We start from the raw sequence: 15,317 nt of genomic DNA on the forward strand, positions 1-15,317 counted from the left end.
CCACGCGCCACGGCCCGCCGACTTCCCCATGTCCGCCTTCCTGGCGGCAGCGCAGCCCTCCTTCTTCCCGGCGCTAGCGCTGCCGCCCGGCGCGCTGGCCAAGCCTCTACCCGACCCGGGCCTGGCGGGGGCGGCGGCCGCGGCAGCAGCGGCGGCGGCAGCGGCGGCCGAGGCGGGGCTGCACGTCTCGGCACTCGGCCCGCACCCGCCCGCCGCGCATCTGCGCTCGCTTAAGAGCCTGGAACCCGAGGACGAGGTGGAGGACGACCCCAAGGTGACGCTGGAGGCCAAGGAGCTGTGGGACCAGTTCCACAAGCTGGGCACCGAGATGGTCATCACCAAGTCCGGGAGGTAGGGCGGCCCGGAGGCCGGCGGGCGGGCGGGCTTGGGGACCGGACAGCACCCACCAGCAACCGGCCGATGCTCTCTCTCGGCTCCCCCCACTCTGGCCCTGGCGCCACACTCCTCTCCACAGACAAGCAAACTGACTTTTTTTTTTCGTTGGGCTTCGGAGCGAATTAAAAAAGAAAAAGAAATTAAACATCTCTCGATGGAAATAAAACGAAAACACGCTCCTAAAGAATAGTCCCAACCGTTCTGAGTCTCCAAGCTCCGGTGGCTCAACTCTAGCGGGTCTCCTCTGCCCCTTGCGGTCTCGCTTTTCTGTCTCCTAGTCGGTCTCTGAGTTCCTAAGAGAAGGAACCTTTCCGGGGTTCTCTGCTCCGATCACTGGAGTCCATAGTGGAACTAGCATCCCGCCTCTTGCTAGCTCCAGACCCACCACTTGGTTCCGGCAGAGAGTTGTTGAACCCACAGCTAGGCCTTGGAGAGAGTCTTGCTTGTCCTTGGAGCTCTGGACCAGCCACCTCTTGAGGCTTTAAAGTCAGAAGAAAAACACAATCTCCAATCCTTCCAACATTTCAGTCTCTGAAAGTCCAGGCCTCAGGTTCACCCTGTTCCCCCGAAATTCTAGGGTAGGGTTCCCCGATTAAGGCTCTAAAGTGTTTCCCCAGACAAAGACCTTGCTAGTTTATTTCTTCAAGCCCTGTCCCAAGAGTTTATTTCCTCTCTGCGAATTTCAGGACAATTCGAAAAAACCCAGCGTTTTTCTAACGGGCCTAGTTTCTTTTCCTGGACATCAACCCTCCTCTCAGATCAGAGTAGAGGAAAGGTCCCCAGACCTGAGTACAAAACTCATCCAAGGCTTTACAAAACAGGGTCTGGTCGGCAGAAATAACATGTCTTGGAAGTAATAACCACAGGTTGGGTCTTCCCGGTAGCAGTAGGAGCACAGCACAAGTAGAGGACTTTGTGACAAACGTAGACAGGACGACTTCAGGCGGGGTGTCATGTCATCGGGAAGGTAAAGGGGCAAAGAAGAGCCGGGTCCCAATGGCATGTTTCCCTTCCCTCCCTCCGAGGCGGATGTTCCCCCCCTTCAAGGTGCGAGTCAGTGGCCTGGACAAGAAGGCCAAGTACATCCTGCTGATGGACATTGTGGCTGCGGATGACTGCCGCTACAAGTTTCACAATTCACGGTGGATGGTGGCGGGCAAGGCCGACCCTGAGATGCCTAAACGCATGTACATCCACCCGGACAGTCCGGCCACAGGAGAGCAGTGGATGGCCAAGCCTGTGGCCTTCCACAAGCTGAAGCTGACCAACAACATTTCTGACAAGCATGGCTTTGTGAGTCTGGGCAGGGCGGGAAGGTGTTGAGAGCCCGGGGGAACAGTTGAGTTCGTAGAGGAGGCTAGAGGATTTCTAGAGGGGGGGGGGGCATCAGGTGAATCTCTAGAGTGTCCCTGTCTGATTCTCTGCTCTGTGATCCAGGTAAACAGGGCCTAGGCTTCCAGAACCCTGTTCTGTGAGCCTGAGGAAAAGTATGTCGACAGTTTGTGGAAAGCTCCAGGCTGCTCTCAATCTCAGTTCCTTTCTGACAGAATTCTGAGAGCCCCTCCTAGAGTCAAGAGTGTGGCAGGTGCTACAGGGGATGGGTCACGCTGCCGGGGTCCTGTGGAGGTCACCCTGCTAAGGACTTGTAGATGTGCAGCTTGGACACCCTGCCATGGCTTACTGCTGTAGCTAACCCTTACCTACGGTTAGGGAATCCAGAAATTAAATCTGCTCTCTTCAGGCCTTCCGGAGATCTCTCCCTCCATTAAGGCAGCCGTCCAGCCAGGGAAAGTAATGGGGAACCCTCCATTTCTGCCTGAGCAAGGTCCTAGCAAATGATTCGAAGTTCATTGGGCAAAGAGAGTCTCCTAGAGCATGACAGCCAGCCCTGAGCTCCTCTCCACACACGCTTTTCTTTCCTTCTCATGTCAGGACTCAGTAATGCCAGGGGGGATTGTGAAGTCAAAGAATGGAGATGGATTTTATTTGTCTGTTTCTGGTTTGTTTCGTTTCCTTTTCCAACCGGGCAGTGTAAGAGAAAGAAAGAATAGCTGTGAAGAAGGAAAAAAAGCATGAGAAAATATAAAATGAAATCCAGGTGAACGACCAAAAAAAAAAAAAAAAAAAAAGAAAGAGAGAGAGAGAGAGAGGAAAGGAGAGAGAGAAAGATGTCAGTCCAATAGCAGAAAGGGCAGGGAACTGCGGGCTGAACCTCTTGCTCCTCACAGACCATCCTGAACTCAATGCACAAGTACCAGCCACGCTTCCACATCGTGCGAGCCAACGACATCTTGAAGCTCCCCTACAGTACCTTCCGCACCTATGTCTTCCCAGAGACTGACTTCATCGCTGTCACTGCCTACCAGAATGACAAGGTGTGCCCGGGGTGGGGGGAGTGGACTTGGCCCCTACTACATCCATCTGTATCCCCCAACAATTACAAGCTCCAACCCTCCATTCAAACCAACCTGAATAGCAGCAGCACTGCAGAGAGCTTCAAGAACTCGCCACCCACTCAGATTCAGACGAGCAGCACCCACATAACCCCCCCCCAGGCTCCCCCTCATACCCACACAGACACACGTACTCCCCCGAGGCACTCAAACAGCTGGGCCGGAGTTGGAGTGGAGATGTTTACTTAGCAATTAGTAGAGACTCGGGCTCCCGCTGACATTTTTACATTTTATTCGTTCATTTCTTGGCTCAGGATTGGGAATCTAAATGAAAAGAGGGCGCCTGGGGCAATCTGCCCAAGCTCTACAGATGCTAGGAACTCAGGGTCCGATTTTTAACTCTCCAAAGGAGCCAAAGAGTGGGACAGGTGGCACACCCACTTGTCTGGGTCCGTCCAGGCCCTAGACCCTTTGGGAGAGGCTGAGAGAATTCTTCAGGTGAAATGGCCCTCATAGGTCACCGTGGATTCAACGAGAGGGTCCTAGTGTCTTTGGTTATGTCTTTGTAAACCAGGGGTCTGCCTGGCCAGGTACATTGTATGGAGTGTCTTAAGCTCTATGTAGAAGCAAGTGAATTCGTTGGATTCTATACGCGTCTGCTTTATTTATTTATTTATTTATTTATTTTTGGTGAACTTGCCGTTCTGGGCCTGTGAGTGCAATAACTTGACTTTGCCTGGACCTGCGGACTTGGGTGTGCGGGCACTGTGTTTGTACTAGGGTGCGGAATAGTTTAACCTGTGTGACTACGTGAGCCTGTTTGCTTGCTTGGGCCTGTGTGTGCGTGTTGAGGGATTATTTCTTGAATAAGGCTTTTGGAGATGCAGAGATCCAGTCATTTTCCTAGATGCTTGCCTGCCGGCCTCACCTTTCTGCGTACTATCCCAGGCGGGTGGCACGACCCCACCCCCAACCCCGGCTCTCTACTGTGTAGCTTGTAGCCGCTGACCTCGGGGTGCCCCTGGCCAGCTTAGAAGAGTCAGGTCTTGACTTAGTGCCGCTTCCTCGGTCCCGCAGATTACGCAGCTGAAGATCGACAACAACCCTTTTGCCAAGGGCTTCCGGGACACCGGGAACGGCCGTCGGGAGAAAAGGTGAGAGGCGAGACGTTGGCCTGATGCTTGTACCCCTGGCCGCAGGAAGCAGGGAGGATACAATGTCGGCTGACCGCTCCCTCTGCTCGTCCCCAGGAAGCAGCTAACGCTGCCCACTCTCCGTTTGTATGAGGAGCACTGTAAACCGGAGCGTGACGGCGCTGAATCCGATGCCTCGTCCTGCGGCCCTCCGCCTGCGCGTGAACCACCGCCCTCCCCCAGCGCAGCGCCCAGCCCTCTGCGCCTGCACCGGGCCCGAGGTGAGTTGATCCCAGTCAGGAGGGAAGGAGCAAGGGAGTGTCCCCTTAGGGTGCCCCTTAAAGTCTATCTTTTGCTCAGTAACCGGCTAATCTCAAAGGCCTGAATAAAAGTTACCGGAATGTGGCTAGAACTTCCAATCTGGTACTCCCATATAAGGACTGTCCCTGGCAGTCAGGACATTTGGTAGAGTTTTGAGCTGAACCCCTTGTGGGATCTGTGGTCGGAAATAAGCTTTCTTCTCCAGGGCTCGTTTTCTTCCAGTGTAAGAATGGGGTCTTGATTTATGTGACCTGCAGCTGCCCCTAGAAGCTCTCCCAACTTGACCTTCCCAACAGCTGGTCTGTCTAAAGTGTCGGTGACCAGGTCCAGGTTTTCGGGGACTGGGCGCCACGTCGGTCTCCGGCTGCGTCCAGATAACCCATGCTCCCTTCCTCCCCGTAGCCGAGGAGAAGCCGTGCGCAGCCGACAGCGACCCTGAGCCGGAACGGCCGGGCGACGAGCGCGCCGCCGCGCCCCTGGGTCGCAGCCCTTCGCGGGACGCCAGCCCCGCTCGCTTGACCGAACCCGAACGCTCCCGTGAGCGGCGCAGCCCGGAGAGGGGTAGCAAGGAACCGACGGAGGGCGGTGGGGACGGTCCATTTAGCCTGCGGAGCCTGGAGAAGGAGCGCGCCGAGGCCCGGAGGAAGGACGAGGGGCGCAAGGACGTGGGGGAGGACAAGGAGCTCAGCCTGGCGCCGCTGGTGGTGCAGACAGACAGTGCGTCCCCCCTGGGTGCGGGCCATCTGCCCGGCCTGGCCTTCTCCAGCCACCTGCACGGGCAGCAGTTCTTTGGGCCTCTGGGAGCTGGCCAGCCCCTCTTCCTGCACCCAGGACAATTCGCCATGGGCCCCGGAGCCTTCTCCGCTATGGGCATGGGTCATCTGCTAGCCTCGGTGGCAGGCGGCGGCGGCAATAGCGGAGGCGCCGGGCCCGGAACTGCGGCGGGGCTGGACGCAGGCGGGCTGGGTCCCGCAGCCAGCGCAGCAAGCACCGCGGCTCCCTTCCCGTTCCACCTCTCCCAGCACATGCTGGCATCTCAGGTAAGGCCTGTGATCTGCCGGCAACCGGAGGAGGGGGGCGCAGCAGCTTGTTGGTGTCTGAGGTGGGCAGAGAACTTGAGAGATGTTATGGGTATTCAGATCCTCTGAGAAATGAAAACTTATCTATAGGAAAGCCGTCTACATCCTGAGAGAGTAAAACTGCTCATGAGCTAACCAGGACATTGCTTCTGAACCCGGTGTGACCTTAGGAATGTCCCTGGTCCCCTCTGGACCGGTTTCCTCTTCTATAGCCCCAGTGAGGGGTGAGAGGACACACCTCAAAACTCTTCTGAGTGACCAACTAGGGTTGCACCTGGGTTTTATGGGGTTCACTTTTCTGGTCCTAGGAAATTTTTGAGAAAGAAAATCTTTACCTCCTAATTGGCTGTGAAAAACTGTAGGCTGGACGAACGAAGGAGGGAATTTTGCGTTATTTTCTGGACAGTTGACTTCCAAAATGACTCACCTCCCAGATATTCCTGGCCCCTTTAAGGTCCTCTAGGAAGTCGCCAGTCCTGACAAGTGACAAGACTGGTCTTTGCCCTACTCTGAGCCCCTAACTCTCCTGTCACACCCAGGGAAGATGTGGGGGAAGTTTCCTCCACAACCTCCTACTGAAATTCTAAATTCCCAGGGGAGAGTTTATGAAAATGTAGCCAGAGGCATAACAAGGAGATCGGATGCGCAGAACAGCCTCTTCAGTTACTTGGGTGGAATATTCCCTGCGGAAAGATTTGGAATCCCTTCATTTGGTTTCTTCCCTCTGAGGTTTCTGGCAAATTGAACCCTTGAGATCATATCTCCAGGGAAGGAAAACAGGAGTTTAGATTTTTGAGAAAATGGCTTTGGTTCAGAAGTGAATATGTGTAAGGGGGGGCTCTGAAATGAGTTTTGAAGAGAGCTTATCATCTGGGTATGTGCAGTGTCTGTGATACCTGAATCTCTGTGACTCTGGACTGGAGGGTGGAGCTGCACCTCTGGCTTTCTGTGGATGTGAATGCCTCTCTCCTCAACAAGCCCTGGTCATTACAGAGGACATGGGGAAGCTGGGGCTTCTGGCTATGGCCTGGTCAGTAGGTGGAAACCCAGGGAAAGAGTACCCCAGAGCTCATGAGAAATCAATTGGTATAATTGTGAGGTGGTAAGGCCATACGTAGTTGTATGTCAGGCAAAGTAGAATTTTGGAAAAGTCCAAGCTTCCTCTCCTCCTCCCAACCTGAGGTGCCAGGTCCGAAGTGCACAGTGGGGCTTGCAAGCCCTTCTATTCCTACAGAATAAGGTGCTTCTTGGGTTCCCCATTTGAACTAGGACTTGGACTTTCTCTGTCCCTGGCGCTGTTCGGGGTGAGAGGCATCGCCCACTCCACAGACACACACTCTAGGACATAAACTATTATCTCAAAGGTCAGACAATCTCAAATCGGGGCCTATTGAACTGAGTGCCCTGTGTCCAGGGTTTCCTGGCTGCTCTGCTATCCACCAGCAATGCCTGCGTCCAGTCCTCAGCTGCCACAGAAGCGCTGCCAGTTCTTTGTCAAGCGTTCAGGGCAGTTTATGAACTGGTTGTCACTCGTGACCTGATCCAGCTGAGGCAGGAGAACAGGCAAGCAAGCAAGAGATTTGATCATCCTGCTTTTCCAAGTGCATCCCGTGTCCCTGCCACAGCGTGGAACCTGCAGACAGAAGGCAAGGAAGAAGTGACCTCAGATGACAGTTCCAGCTGCTTGCTTGCCACCTAGCCCCATGCCTGCCTTGGTTCTTCTCTCTGGGTCCATACTAGTTCAGCCAGCTGATGCTCATTCTCTTACCCCTATCGTACCAGTACCAAACAGCACAGAACAGGGAGATTCCAGGCCTTTGCATCTCACCCTTGGTGATGGACACACTCACTGAGTTTGGCCCTGGCACGCTGGCTCATCTCATGTGAGCCCGAGATTTTATAGCTCTGTGAACTCTGGTTTATAGCCTAAATGAGTAGGGCAAGGGTTATCTAATGTAGTGTTCAGACTACCACCTTTAAAGACACTTCAGACAGATGTTTAACCCCTCTTGCCTTCTGTTTCTTCCAGGGAATCCCAATGCCCACTTTCGGAGGCCTCTTCCCCTACCCGTACACTTACATGGCAGCAGCGGCCGCCGCCGCCTCCGCTTTACCCGCCACCAGCGCTGCAGCTGCCGCCGCCGCCGCCGCTGGTTCCCTATCACGGAGCCCATTTCTGGGCAGTGCCCGGCCCCGCCTGCGCTTCAGCCCCTACCAGATCCCGGTCACCATCCCACCTAGCACTAGCCTCCTTACCACCGGGCTGGCGGCGGAGGGCTCCAAGGGCAGAAATAGTCGTGAGCCCAGTCCACTGCCTGAGCTGGCTCTCCGAAAAGTGGGGGGCCCATCCCGCGGGGCCCTATCGCCCAGCGGCTCAGCCAAAGAGGCGGCCAGTGAACTGCAGAGCATCCAGAGACTGGTGAGTGGGCTAGAGAGCCAGCGAGCCCTCTCCCCTGGCCGGGAGTCGCCCAAGTGAGGGACTGCTTGGCTGCTGCGCTGCCACACGAGCCTCCCGGGCTGGGCTCTCTGCCTCGGCTGTTTGGGACGTGTACAGCACAGAATGGGTATTTATTTAAATAAAGGAGCAAAAGCAGGCTTCAGCGGTCCCTCGCATGGCAGGTCGGGGGTCTGGGCCGCTACCCTGGGGTCTAAACGAGGAATCAGTCCACTCGGAACACAGTCACTCTGGAGTCCCTGGATTTGATGCAGATTTCTGCAGGAGAATCAACTACCAGGGCACCTCCTTCTTTCAACACTATGGGGGTGGCCTCTTTCCAGCGGTCCCTTTGGAAGCCAGAAGGTGCATAGGGTAGAGGTGTTCGCTTCGGAAAGCATCCCAGGATCCCTGGCCTTGGGCCTGAATGTCGAGAGAAACTGGTGTGGAGGATGCCGGAGCCAGGGGAGCCTGAAGTCAGCGTAGACTTGAGCTAGAAGGAGTCCTGTCCGGTTGGTCTTCCCACATCTACCCCACAAAAGACAGGCGCCATTCCTACGTCCACTTCTGGGTCAGCGGAGGAAGTTGCACTTCTGCTTTGAGTCCCCAGGGGGCAAAAGATATTTATGAAATAAATGGTAATTTGTGTAAATAAGCTTTAAGGTTCCCAGAAGATACAAATTCGTATTAATTTATTCGAAGGTGTACATTGCTGTGTACATATACTTAGAGATTAACTCATAGCATTTAATTTTTTTTTCATTTTACATGAGCATCTATATTGTACAGGGCCCCAGGATCCTTGGCTGCTGGGGGAGAGGGAGGCACCGAACCCCAGGGAAGGCCCACCCCGCGGGCCCCTCAGCCTCCGCGCCCCGGTTTTGCCCGCCCGGCCCACGGGCCCCACCTCAGGTTTTCACTTTTTGCTCCAGAGGGAGAACAAAGCGAGAAAATAATAAAAACGCTACCACGCGAAGTGACCCGCGCTGTGCGCTCTGTGGGCCGCGCGGGGCTGGGGCTCTGTGGGCGCTGAAGAAGGGACTGAGGCGGGGACATGGGCGCCCCTATCTGGCCCGCAGCTGCACCTCGGCGACGGCGGCTGCACAACCCGGCCGCGTGCAGAGCCGCGAGGCCCCGAGGCGCCCGCGTCGGCGCCGGGCTCAGGCCGGGCCTGGAGGCGCCACTGCGCCCCGCAGCCCCCGGGACCCAGGCCCGGGCTCCCCCTGCTGGCCACTCTGTGTGATCGCAGCTCCTGCCACTCAGGCGCAGGAGTCACGCAAAGCTCAGCCGAGTGGCCGGGACTCCCGACACTGTGTGTGTGTGTGTGTGTGTGTGTGTGTGTGTGTGTGTCTGTGTGTGTCTGTGTGTGTCTGTGTCTGTGTGTCTGTGTCTGTGTGTGTCTGTGTGTGTGTGTGTGTGTGTGTGTGTGTGTGTGTTTTGGGGAGGAGGAAGTGGCCATCTTTCTTCAATACCCATCACTCTGCCTTCTGGATCATTCGGTGTTTGGCCTGCTGGGAAAGTCTGGCCTGCCGGGCAGTGGTGGCGCATGTTTTTAATCCCAGCACTTGGGAGGCAGAGGCAGGCGGATTTCTGAGTTCGAGGCCAGCCTGGTCTACAGAGTGAGTTCCAGGACAGCCAGGACTACACAGAGAAAACCTGTCTCGAAAAACAACAACAAAAAGTCCTCCTTAGGGCTCATTTATCTCCTGGGATGTGAGTGTGGGTCAAAAAGCCGGTTCCCTCCTTGCCTCAACTTGCTGGCGACTTTCAACGGAGTCCCACTGTGTCCCACCGCCCCTTTGGGCTGGTGCTTCCCTAAGATCCCCTCTGTTAAGGAGAGCTAGGTTCTCCCATCCGTTTCACTCCAGAAGGCCACAGTTGATAACCCATCCAGCTCGCAGGTGCCTCAGTCCTCAACCGAAGCAGTCGTAAAGGGGAGCTTCTTCAACAAGTCCCTGGGTTTGTGGTCGTCATCCCTTTATGTCCAGGAGGTTTTGATGTCCAACCGAAAAAGACGGTCTCGTTAGGGACTGTGTACCCCTGGGGTGTACGGCTTTCCACTCGCCCAGGGACGTCGGGGATTTGAATGGGAGGGTGAAGATGTAGAATTGAAAGTTTCAGAAACTCCAAATGCTCGGGGTTTCCTTCCTGGGACGACACACTTGCAAGGACAAAACTTTGACTCTTTCTAGGAGAGAGCTGCCTCAAGTTTCCCTGGGCTGAGGGGAAGAGAGTGTGGGGAGAGAGAGAGAGAGAGAGAGAGAGAGAGAGAGAGAGAGAGAGAGAGAATCGAAGGTGTCACCCCAACCCTAGGTAAGCTATGACTCCCCTGTTCTGCTCGGCTTGGACTGACTAGGCAATGTGGCCCACAAACCAAACAGGAACAAGGAAAGTCCCTTCCTACTTCGCATAGAATCTCTCCCTATCTCTGCGTTTATTCGAGGTCGCTTTGGGTTGAAACGCCCCGTAAAATTCACAGAGCAAAGTGTGCACTGGCTTCTTGGCCTCTCGCTTTCAGCCAGGAAAGAATGCTGGGAGTTTGGCTGTGGGTCCCCCTCGGCCTGCGGGCACCAGGGGGCAGCACATGAGGTGGTGGGCAAGGCCGCAGCAACTCGGGTAGGGTGCTATTTCAGATCCTCCCGCCCCTCGCTTTCGGCCTTACACACACCCCTCCCGGGATGCCACCCCAGTGCTCTGCTGGGCCCCAGCTGCAAGGCCAAGTGTGGCTTGGGGAGTCCTGCGATGGGCCGGGCCTTGCCCCAGACAAAGGCCTGGCCACTCTCAGGCCCAATTAAGCCACCAGCCTTCCCAGCCTTCATTGTCTCTGGGGTCGCCAATTAGCTCAGGCGCCCGCGTACCCGCTGCTCCGGTGCCCCACGGCCTTAACCCTTCAGGACCTGCCACCAGGGCCCTTGGATGGCAAATCCGTCAGCAGAGAGCCGTGTGTGAGCGATAGGCATCAAGGGGCCGCTGAGGCCTGTTAGTGGGTGACCAAGCGTGTCGCCAAGAGTCTCTATGGGGGAGTGTGGGGGCTGAGAGAATTGTGTGCGCTGGTTTAGGACTGGGTGTGATTCACCGCAGACCTCGAAGATTCAGAATTTTGAGGCTCGGTGAGACCCCTAGCGGCTCAACTGAATGGATCCCGAGCTGTTGGACATTGCATTTCCCACGCGGTTTATCCGAGGCTTTTCCGAACCCTCAAGCCATTTCTTCCCTCCAAACTTCCCGGCTGCAGCGGAGGGCTTCTGAGCCTCGGAAGTAGGCCCTGCCCTCCCGGAGGGCGTGGAACCGGGCTCGGCATTCCCAGCGCGCTGCGGACTCAGGGGCGGAGGGAGGAACACGCGGCGCCCTGGTCTCCTGGACAGCCTGAGCTTAGGCCCCGCCCCGCCTAGGCTCAGGCCCCGCCCCGCCTAGGCTCAGGCCCCGCCCCTGCTTCCCTAGGAGAAGGAAGCCGCCGAGGGACTGGTTTGGGAGAGTTCGGAGTAGCAACTCTGAGCTCTCCTTCCCACTTTGGGAGAGACCCTAAATCCAATTTCGGGTCCTTTCTCCATCCTCCCTCCGCCTCTCCGCCCTTGACAGCGAAGTTTGGAACACTACCTCGGTAGGCTGAGTCCAGCCAAGGGTCAAGAGTCTCCGTCTCTAAGCACTAGGCGTCAGCGGGGAGAACGACCCCAAGCGTTGGAGGGAGCTGGGCGCTCCGGGTGATCTCAGGGCATTGCGCCTCGTCCTCCGGAGAGCAGGCAGGTTGTCCTCCAGGGAAAGTGTTGATACCTGGAAGACTGTTTTCCCCTCCGAGTTTCTTTTGGGGCCCCCTGGGGCGCGTGTCTGACCTTCGGGTTTCTTGGGGCCAAGGACCCCGAACTGACTCCTTTTGCCTTGACTGCTCCGGACCTGGGAACCTTCCCAGGTCCCAGGCCGCAGGCCCTCCCTACATGCCCACGAGATGGCGCTCCAGGCCAGGGGCCGATTCGCAACCGATCAATACTCCCTGCCAGAGCCTGAGGTGCAGAGTCCAGGGAAATGAGAGGAACCTCAGACCCACTGTAGGTCCAGGCTCAGAGACTTTAGAGGGGGTACCGGACTGCGGCCACCGACTAGAGAGCTCAAAGCTTGATGTGGGACCTTCTCTTGGAGCTGGCCTGCAGTGCCAATTCCCAGAAGCAATGGCCTTCGATGTGCCTGGCTGGGCTTGGATCCCTTTTGGGACAGAGAAGGAGCTTGCCTCTGGCCTTCCTGGCCTCTCTGAAGCAGTCAGGGCTGAAATATATGAGCACTGAAAAATACGCCTCTGGCCCTTTTGGAGTGTGAGGCTCCACTGGACCATGCAAGCTTGGGTGTAAGAGTTGGCTAAGACATTCCTCAGCTCCTTACCTCCACCTCCTCAGCCTCACCCAGCTCTTCAAGGTCACAGGAAGAGACTGTTAGGTATACACCAGGCACCAGTGCACTTGAGGACAAAGGGTCGAATCTTACAAGACTACCAAATGTCCTGGAGAGGCTTTGGGTCTTCAGTTGTTCCAGCTGGAGGAGGTGCTGAGTAAGAACAGCACAGGGGTGAGCAACCAGAAGTTGAGTCAGGTTTGAGTTGGACACTCGACATGGGTAAAGAGAGGAGGCCTCGTAGCTAAGAAATGGCACACTCAGAGTGGGGTAGATTCTTGGATGCTAAGTACCAGAGATTCCTGCAGCTCGACACCTGGGCAGAGTAAGTCTACACACACTTTTTAAGGGTATGTGGATAGAAGCCTCTCTAGTTCCCACCAGTCCTGTGTCTCTTCCTTAGCCAGCAACTTGTTGGCTCATCCCAGCCAGAGTCTCAGCATCCTTCCCCTTCAAGGTACACCAGAGGATAGGATGCCCATCTATTGCAAAGCAGATGATTAGTAGGAATACTGAACGGGAGATATGTTCAAGGCCAAACTTGCCTCTAGCTGCGAGACTCTGAACTATACCATCTTTGGGGGGGGGGGGTCCACAAACCCGTTTTGGGCAGTGTATGGTGTGTGGACCAAAACCAAAGTGACATGTGAGAGACTAGTTGAAGTATTCCCCTCCCCAGCCTCAACGGCTCCTGACAAGGACCTAACCCTTGAGGAACCTGGGCCTGAGAGATAGGCAGAGCCACTCACAGACCTTGGGAACTTTGACTGTTGCTAAGATTCTTGGAGTGGGGTCAGGATTGGTGGCCTGGATGAATTCCCAATTAGGAAATAACATTCCAGGTTCTGAAACCCTCAGGGAACCAGCTGGCTCCAGCTGCCTCCAGTCCCTGTGGGATGTGGCTGTCACAGGTCAACCTTCCCACCAAGCTGAGTTGGGAGGGGGCACATCCTATGGCTTGTGAGGTGACTCTGGCCTCCAGCACCATGGGGTTGCTGACAGACTGGATGCAAGTTCTCCCCAAAGAAAGCAATACTAGTGGAGATCCTTCTGAGGCCCCTCTTGAACGGTATCTCCTATATCTGGGATACTTACATGGGCTCGGTCTTTGCCTGAACTGAAGGCTTAATGGTATTCTAAGTACATTCTCATGAGGGCTCGCTCAGTGAAGGTCAAGTCAGGGGCAGTATAGTGACCATGAACCATGGAGGATGACATTGGGGTTCACAGAAATGAAGGGCTTCAGGATATCCAGTAAATACAGGATAAGGCTCTTTCACAATCCAGTGGGCAGGGCCCTTGGCAGCAGTAGCTAATGAGGTGATGGTGGGTATAAGTCAGACTCACTGCTGGGAAAGGACAAAAGGGCTGGGTGCACGACCTCTGCTGCCGGATGCTGAGCCCTGGTGTCCTGGCCAGAGTCTGTGGCTGTGGGAGAAGTGGCCTGGATTAGAGACAAGCCCAGGAGACCAAGATGGCTGCCGCCTTCCCATGCCTTCACATCAGTCTAGCAGGGTAACTTAGACGTGGCCCATCCTCACTCTTGTTTTTTATTTCTTGAGAACAGGATGTCCTCTGGCTCTGTGGCAGCTGCTCCTCAGCTTGACAAGAGGAGCTGTGGATCACCCACTCCATGCCAAACACATTTCCTTCTCATTCTTGGAATGGGAACTTCCGTTTCAGAGAAAAAAAACAACAAGGTTCAGACCTGTTCCGGGTCAACAGAGGTCACAGAATCTTCCCAAGCCAGTGCTCTTTCCCAGAGCCCTGAGGGTTCCTGCTTTATGGTCTCTGGACATTAGAGTCCCCAGGTCATGATGGGATGTCATAGGGTAATTTTTATTTAGACCCAGAGCACATGCTGAGTCCTTTCTTCTTGTCCTCACCCAGGGTATTCCTCCCTTCTCAGAGCAGCTGTCTCTGCTCTTAGGCTTCCCAGTTTGCCCAGAAGATTTCTGGTTGCATCACTGATAGACACCTCTTAGGTCTAAGCAAGTCATCCTTCACCCTCCCCCACATCTCCACCGTCACCTATGCATACAGGCGCACGGAGAGACTACACACACACCAATTGCCTTAAATATACATTTGTACAGGTGCCCCTTCCCTCTGGACCACATACAAACACAGTTCTGCAAACACAGAGGCTTGTTTACATACACATACACTTAGGTGTAGGGGAAGCAGAGGCAGGAGAATAAAGAGTTTGAGGTTAGTTGGGTAGGATGTGTCATGCCTATAATCCCAGCATTTAGGAGGCTGAAGCAGTAGTATTGCCAATAGATGAAAGCAGGCCTGGATTACACCCTGACATACGTTCCTATCTCAAAGAGCAAACTCCCTTTTCCAACAACAACACATGCACAGAGAGAGGAGGGGAAGGAGAGAGAGAGAGGGAGAGGGAGAGGGAGAGAGAGAACACACTGTGCCACCCTGTACAATATAATGAGATCCTGTCTTAAAGACAAACAGTTGGGCTCTCCCCTTGCCCCTGCCTTCTGGGGCTCAGTCTTTTCCACCAGATCCCATGCACTTCCTTGTCTTCTCTGGGGAGGGTAGCTGTTTCATCAAATCTCTGTGACCTACAAGAACACTGACTCCCTTAAGGCAGAGTTGGTGTCTCTTTTGCTTATTGCTGGGACCCCAAACCAAAAACTGCTCAAATAAGAAGGGTACAGAAAACATTCAAAGAAGAAATGAATGAGTAAATGAACCAATGAGTGAATTTTACTGTCTGGAAGCAGAGTCCCTCCAGGACATTTCTGCTCAAGTCTTCCAAGTCATTCCTGGTCATCTTCCAAGCCCACTTAGAATCGGTTGTAGACCTGAGGGCCTCTAGCTTCAGTCCTAGCCAGTCAAGGCCTCCCCGGAACCACGGCTCAGGTCGGGTGACTGGAGCACGTGTGTGTGTGTGTGTGTGTGTGTGTGTGTGTGTGTGTGTACATGTGCACCTGTCTTCCCAGAGGATTTCTTTCTGCTATAGAAGGTTCCAGGCTATCTACATGCACTACTAACCTTCCAACCAGGCTCTCAGCAGGGCTGATAATTTTTTGTCCCTATGTGTTTTGGAGCAAAAGCCTTGCTCCTCCCACCCAGGGCATGCCTCTCTACCTGCAACCTTTGGGAAGCCCCCTAGCTGTCTGCTGGTAAGTCTTCCCTACATATCCAGAGGTGAGGTGGC

The 15,317-nt window shown here is 55.0% G+C and overlaps 1 protein-coding gene across 1 annotated transcript; it reads left to right on the plus strand.

Moving 5' to 3' along the window:
- Positions 1–6: 6 nt before the first annotated feature.
- Tbx2 (T-box 2) lies at positions 7–8,451 on the plus strand. Its single transcript, XM_028772384.1, has 7 exons — positions 7–351; positions 1,422–1,689; positions 2,625–2,771; positions 3,867–3,943; positions 4,040–4,203; positions 4,646–5,283; positions 7,352–8,451. The coding sequence occupies exons 1-7, from the start codon at positions 29–31 to the stop codon at positions 7,796–7,798; spliced, it is 2,064 nt and encodes a 687-aa protein (XP_028628217.1). The 5' UTR covers positions 7–28; the 3' UTR covers positions 7,799–8,451.
- Positions 8,452–15,317: the final 6,866 nt, after the last annotated feature.

This window comes from Grammomys surdaster, unplaced genomic scaffold (assembly GCF_004785775.1).
Source record: "Grammomys surdaster isolate TR1022 unplaced genomic scaffold, NIH_TR_1.0 213, whole genome shotgun sequence".
NCBI classification, from domain to species: domain Eukaryota; kingdom Metazoa; phylum Chordata; class Mammalia; order Rodentia; family Muridae; genus Grammomys; species Grammomys surdaster.

Coding starts and splice junctions, on each gene's coding strand:
- Tbx2 (XM_028772384.1), top strand. CDS start 29: ATGTCCGCCTTCCTGGCGGCAGCGCAGCCCTCCTTCTTCCCGGCGCTA. Junction 1,690..2,624: donor TTTCTGACAAGCATGGCTTT/GTGAGTCTGGGC, acceptor TGCTCCTCACAG/ACCATCCTGAACTCAATGCA. Junction 3,944..4,039: donor AACGGCCGTCGGGAGAAAAG/GTGAGAGGCGAG, acceptor GCTCGTCCCCAG/GAAGCAGCTAACGCTGCCCA.